Here is a 7,186-nt window from a genome sequence, read left to right on the forward strand (position 1 = left end):
AACGCTTGTGTTGTCATTTAGATAAGTCAGCACCGACGTCAACGCGACGTCATGACGTAATATATTTGGTAATATTACGGCGCGCTTCTTTAGTACCAAGATTGGCAACATTCAGCAGCCTGACATAGTTAATTTGTGAATTTTACAAAGCAACATCACTGACGAAGCCCTTTTTTGCATTACTTTGCATTATAATTATTTCATACAGAACATGAGCATACTGCCACAGTCAAAGATTCAGCGATTATAACAAGATAATACTGTGACTGTAAATTATGAAACAAATTCCGGTCTTAAATCAACGTTTAAAATGCTATTATTATGCGAATTCTGCGTTTTGTATGGTTATGTGATGTTTTGACCACAGGGCAATGTAATGGCGCGAAATTTAAAAACCCGAAGAAACATTTTATTATTTTCAGTTTGTATTGAATTAATAAAAAAGTTGATGTGACTTGAAACTTGACCTATACGGTAACACAAAGTGTTTTATACTATGATAAAAAAATAATTAAAGAATTGTCCTAAATGCTTTATCATTAAAAATTTTAGTTAACTTACATTATTTGAATACTTACTCTAATAATAATTTAATTATTTCTGTAAACTTCCCCGTAGGTAAAATTCACATTTTAATGTTGTTATTTTTGTACGTAACGTAACGAAATATTATTTTTTTGCTTCAAGACTATAATCTCTGGTCGAATGTTGCGAATAGTCTATGACAAGCTCGGCGACGAACAGCGAATCAGCAAGCGAATGGCGATTGGTGAACGGGCGCTACGGGCGGGTGTTGAAGAAAAGAAAATGGCAAAATGGTGTGTTCCATTGATCTTGATATCCGTAACTGGTTAGTACTTTAATAGATATTTATCGTTTTTTAACCCTATTGAAATAGTTTTTAGTTTTTAAAAATACTGCAATTTTTTGCAATTTTTGGTAAGCGATTACCGTTATCGCATTGTGTAGCGACGTTCGACAGACAGACGACGGCGCCGTTCGGCTTTCGCTTTGTTCACTCATCTCCACGTGCCTTCCGCCATTTAGAGTGCTTTTATCGACAGATTGGTGTGAATCCTGGGAATTATCAACATTAAATTCTATTATTATTTTAGATAGTTATACTGGAATCCATATTTTGCTTATAGGTATATTAAATCAATGTGTAGATATAATACCACCTCGACCCGGCGGCGTGGTCGTGTGGCGGCAACATAGACTTAACCAGTTTTAAGTGTAAGCGTCACTGGTGTAGTAACAATAACATAATACAGTGGTTATTGGGCGCGATTCTGGTCGCGGGGCGGCCGTGGTCAATAGCTGGCTGACAGCTCACAGTGCGCTGATATTACAGGTGACAGTGCGAGGCGGGGCGATGGCTGCGGGCGCTGAGTTCGTCGAAGGCTGGCTGGTTGCCCAGGTGTTGGGGGAAGGTGCATATGGAGAGTAAGTTACTTTTATCATTTTAAGGACGTTAATTCCAATGGTTATGTTTTATAAGATTTCGACCTTCGTGTTTCCATTTTATAAATTGTAAGTGCCGGTAAGCCGTAATAATTACCGTTTTATGTGAAATATTTTCTTCAGGTCTCTTTTTACAAAAAATCAGTACCGTACTGAAAAAAAAAAACATTAATGGTGTGATAAAAGTAACAACATTGCTCAAAGTGCATAATACATTAAGTTGTAGCTACAGAAGTGTTATTTAAAGGTTCTAAATTTTTTGAAATAATATGGTAATTAAAATAAACAATCTATATTCTAGTTACATTTTGTGCATAGTTGTAAGAAGGCAGAACAGAAATAAATGTTTCTTGACACAAGAATGATAAATGATGTGTTCTTTCTCAAGAACAACAATACGCCTTTCGACTAACTAGCTGTGGGCAATAGTTTAATTTGAAAAAAAAAACATCTGTTTTACCTCACAAACGCTAACATATTTTTAAAATTCCACATAATAGATTCTGGTGTATACAAGATGCAATTTAATGAAGATATCTATAATTAAATTAGGTACGATCTAGCTCATTACAAAACTGGTAGTTAACATTATTTTGAAGATGATTTAGAAACACAAATACAATGTTGTTAATTATTATTATCACTAATTTTCGGTAAATATAATTGTATGGGCTTTACTTAAATTCTTGAATCTAACACAAAATAATGCCATCAATAACTTGCTATTAGTGTATTTTCTAAGAAACTGTAGACAATTGAAGTATGGTTTTTAGTCAATAAGTATGTACATAAAATCACTTAGAATTTTATTAAATGCCATTTATATTAATTCAACTATTTTAACAATAACATGGCCTAATTTGGGACATTAATGAAGCATAAGCATAGTGTAGCTAGAACTAATTGAAATAGTTGTGTAGACTTCCTGAAACCCCAGCACCAATAAAAAGTATTATATTTTTAAATGTAAATAAATTACATTAATTAATAGATGTTAAGTAGTAGCCGCGTCCTGCTGTGGTATGCTTGGGATTTCTTGAGTAAAACACACAAATATGTTACTTGCTGATTTTTTTTTGTATTGGTATTGTGGTTTAAGTGTTTAGAAATAACAAACTTACGAATAAACTCTCATTTGCTTCGAGTTAGTTCAAGTAAAAAATAACCAATAAAAAAATTGTTAAGTTCAAATAATATAAATGAATGTTTCTATACATTTATGAATTAATGACTCAGAAATACTCTTAATCAACATTCTATTAGAAGTGCCAGTCTGCAGATAAATAATATTCATTTTAGGTTACAAAATCGGTCGAAGTTTTTAGGCTAACGCGGAACTAGATCGGCACTGCAATTTGTGAGAAAAAAACCTAGTCGTTTTGTACGAGCTACGGCGGCTAGGCGCATCCTTGAAAGTTTATCCACCTCGCGCGGTCAGTGCCGTCGCCGGGCCGCCTCCGCCGCTTGTTGTTCTATGATAACCTTGTGTTTTCGGCGCACACCTTGTTCGTACACCGAATAAATGATGTAAAATTGATTGTACTTGTAATCTCAAACAATGAAAATGTAGCGACCTGGTCCGACTGGACGTCGCCGTCGGTGCACTACAGTGTCGATGTGTCGCGCAGAGTGCGGCTGCTGGTGCACGCCCGCAGCGGCGCCGCCGTGGCGCTGAAGGTGGTCCGCGGCGGGGAGGCGGGCGCGGGCGGGGCGGGGCGCGCCGCCGACGCCGCGCGCGAGGCCGCGCTGCACCGCGCGCTGCGCCACCGCCACGTGCTGCGCTGTCTGGGCGAGCGCACGCACCAGGGCCTGCACTACATGTTCCTGGAGTACGCGCCGGGCGGGGAGCTGTTCGACCGCATCGAGCCCGACGTGGGCATGCGCGAGGACGAGGCGCGCCGCTACTGGCGCCAACTGCTGAGCGGCCTGCAGTACCTGCACGGCCGCGGAGTGGCGCACCGCGACATCAAGCCTGAAAATCTGCTGCTGGACGACCATGACAACCTAAAGATCTCTGACTTCGGCATGGCGACTCTCTTCAGGTGAGGTTTATTAAGAGGTATTTATTAGATTGTAGGAAGGTCGGCTTAGATTAGCGCTAGCGAAATGTAAACACTACAAGTTCGTAAAAATATGACACGGGGTTGTTAACCCCTCAACACAGAGTCGGAAAAATGACTCAGCTGTTTGAGATAACTTAAACCAAACCACCTGCAATAGAAATCGCATTTGACCAAGTCACAAACAATGACATAATTTAATAAACTGACATTATCAGTTAAAACTCGATTATTTGGAAACTATTTTGCGCCAAATATTTAAATATGAAGTATATTTCTAGCTTCTTAACATGAATGTATTTAGGCTTCTTCGAATTTGTCTCTCCGATGCTCGGTGTTGCACTGCACAACATGCACTGTACTATTAATAATAATAAGAAAAAACATTAGACAAATCAATCGGTAACAAGTCAGACTAGACTTCGGAGATGATGTTTGCGTTTATTCGGACAATGTTGGCCCTTGTTTCGGGGCGCCACTGGGACAATGGTTCCCCGGCGGGTGCGTGAGGTGTGGGCTGGGTGTTGCAGGCACGGGTCGCGCGAGCGCCTGCTGTCGCGCGTGTGCGGCACCGTGCCGTACGCCGCGCCCGAGGTGCTGGCGGCCGCCGCGCGCCCGTACCGCGCCGCGCCCGCCGACCTGTGGGCCGCCGCGCTCGTGCTGCTCGCCATGCTGGCCGGCGGTGAGTGTCGCAGTGTCGCCGGAGCCACCTCGAGTCGCGGCTCGTCTCTTTGGTATCCTAGCTGTAGGCGTGTTCGCAGACCCTAAAGTTATGGTACCGAAGTTACGAGTCGCGGCGTCCGCAGCGGATGCCGCCGTCTTCGCTCGGTAAGCCGCGTCGTCGCGCGCAGTGGAGCGCGTCCTCACTGAAGTCGTGTCTGTGCTAGAGTTGCCGTGGGAGCGGGCCGCGGCGGAGGACGCGCGCTACGCGGGCTGGCTGGCGGCGGGGCCGGCGGCGCCCGGGCCGTGGCGGCGGGCGGGCGCGGGCGCTCGCGCGCTGCTGGCGCGGCTGCTGCGCGCGGACGCGGCGCGGCGGCCGGGCGCGGACGCGCTGCTGGCGTCGGCGTGGCTGCGCGGTGAGTGCGGCGTACCGGGTCAGGTACTAGGTGACTCTGAGTGGCCGCTCTCGGAGCCGCCTCGTGCCTCATCACGGCGCGCCGCCGACGCTTCGCCTGCGGGAGGCTCGCCGCGGCTCTTTGGCGATTTAGCTCCGTGACGTGTGCAATGCTCATAAAGCTAGATTACCAAAGCACCGCGTCGAAGCACTGTCTACGCTCCGGCTTCGTGACTGGCCTTCGTCTTCAAACTTAATTTTGTCTTGTATGTGCAATGTAATTTACGTTTGTGTACCTACTTAATCTTAAACATTACCAAATTATCAAATTATATAGTGAAGTACATAACTGTTATACTTTAAGTTATTTATTAGTTAAGAATAAATAATTCAAGTTTCACATATAGAATCCATGGTAAACGTGTTGTTCTGTCGGTGAAGCTTAAATTTTCCTGTTTATAAAATTTTTGTTTTTTTTTTTCTAATGGTAACTCGTCTAGAGGGCTATAAAAAATTTAATTAAATGCTGCTTGTAGGTAAACTAGGGGGCATTAAGAGAAAGACAGATGGAAGATCGAATATGTAAATTAAAACGCATTCGAAATATGTAAAAATGATTCGAGATAATCTTAGTTTAATCTATGAATAACCATATGCCGTTATTATAGTGAAGGCTTAATACACAATCTTTTTAATTGTAACGAGTAGCTTGTCATAATTTATTTTACTACCTGCATCTTGCTTTTTTATACACGATAATTACTAGCTGTTGCCCCCGGGTCCGCTGCTTCAATTCGAGAATAATCTCCGGGAACATAAAAACTGACCTGCGCTGTTAATCCTTGTTATAAACTATCTGGTTACCAAGTGTCCTGTAGATCCGTTCAGTGTTTTTTGCGTGAGAGAAATAAACAGCCATATATTTTGCGTTTTTAATATTGGTAGGATTTCGCGTTTCTAATAGTTTTACTTTATTTAAGAACTTCGTCGCTCAGCGACAACACAACACAAAAATGAAAATGAAAAACAAACAACTACTACCTAACGCCCTGTCCAATATTTTATATCTCTTATAGTCACACATTCCTATATACCGCCACGATACGCAGCAAGTTGGGCAACACCAGTAAACGTCGTATACAAACGTTTTCACTTCCCGATAAGCTAGCAGGCTGAAATTTTCATGGTAGCTTCAAACTTAATGACGATGCAATTTACTACTATTTAAAAGGCTGGACCGTTTTTGATAAAATTTGAAGTGACATTTAAGAACGTGGGTATTTGGATTTTTTAAATTAAAATCGTGTAAAATAACCTTTCTTTCTCCGAAATTCGGAGTACTGTGAAGGGTTATTGCTATAGAAAAAAAATGTCTGTGTGGTGTTAAATGAACTTGTAATTAAAAAATATTCATGTTCAAATTCAAGTTCATGACCCGCTCAGTAAATGACTATTCAAGTAAATAAAATTCTATAAGAAAGCATTCAGCAAGCAGCGCAGCGCACACGTTGCTTCATATTTCTTACTTTGTCCATTTAAAGAGGAAATCTTGGCAGGTTAAATTTGAAGGGCATATTTTTATATAATGCTCGTTTTTGTTATTAGCATTCGAATACAAATTACCACTCGCACATTAAAGAGTTGCCACCATTTTTCTGTCAGTTTTATGGAATTGGAAACAATATAGTTGAGAGTTTCAATTCTTTTCTAATTGGGCGATTCTTAAGATTTCGTAAAAGCTAATTGAAAAAGCCCATTGTTTAGGATAATAATTATTCAACTGAATTTTTCCTTATATTCACTTGTATTTTAAACCGAGAGTTAGTAAACTTTTTCATGTTATTTATCAATTACCGGTTGGCGAGGTCAAGCCGGTAACTTCAACGAGAGAAAATTTCCCCAACCGTTCCCATCGACAGAGGGCGAGACGCGCGCGTGGCGGTCGCAGCCGGCGGGCGGTGAGGACGGCGCGGCGGCCGGCGAGGGTGCCGCCGAGCTCTCCGCCGCCGACATGGACGCGCTCATCTGCTACTCGCAGCCCGCGCAGCCCGACGACCTGCCGCCGCCCGAGCCCGGCGCGCTGCCGCTGGGCCGGCGCCGCACGCGCCTGTGGCTGCGCGGCGAGCCGGCGGCCGCGCTGGCGGCGCTGGCTGCGGCGCTGGCGCGGCCTGGGCTGGCGGCGGCTGGGCGCCAGCGTGCTGCGCGTGGAGAGCGGCGAGCTGGCGCTGCGGGCCTGGGCCGTGCAGGCGGCCGCGGCGCCCGGCGACTCGGAGGCGCGCACGCTGCTGGAGTTCCGGCGCTCCCGCGGCTGCGGGCTTCAATTCTTGCGTCGCTATGCCGAGCTGCGTGACGACCTGCGGCCGCTGTTGGCCGACCCGCCGGCCGGAACGTCTCGACCTATGCCATAATTCTTCTAGCGCGTCTGACGCGTCTGACGTTTTTCGTCACACATTTCCTCTTTCTGTGATATTGACGATTACTAGGAAATGTCTTCACTTCGCCGGTATATAAGCAGGGTTTCCAATAGATTTACCGTGATCTGCTCAAAATATACTTTTTTCATCAAGTCTGATCTATAGTTACGTAATTATAAACGCGACAGTGATTG

General features: G+C 44.0%; 1 protein-coding gene across 1 annotated transcript; it reads left to right on the top strand.

The window, feature by feature from the left end:
• The first annotated feature begins 691 nt into the window (after positions 1-691).
• Positions 692-6,928, top strand: LOC113506314 (serine/threonine-protein kinase grp). The gene is made up of 6 exons (XM_026889153.1): positions 692-818; positions 1,355-1,446; positions 3,093-3,506; positions 4,055-4,206; positions 4,412-4,600; positions 6,498-6,928. The coding sequence occupies exons 1-6, from the start codon at positions 816-818 to the stop codon at positions 6,926-6,928; spliced, it is 1,281 nt and encodes a 426-aa protein (XP_026744954.1). The 5' UTR covers positions 692-815.
• The last annotated feature ends 258 nt before the right edge of the window (positions 6,929-7,186 follow it).

This window comes from Trichoplusia ni (assembly GCF_003590095.1).
Source record: "Trichoplusia ni isolate ovarian cell line Hi5 chromosome 9 unlocalized genomic scaffold, tn1 tig00003240_group8, whole genome shotgun sequence".
NCBI lineage: Eukaryota > Metazoa > Arthropoda > Insecta > Lepidoptera > Noctuidae > Trichoplusia > Trichoplusia ni.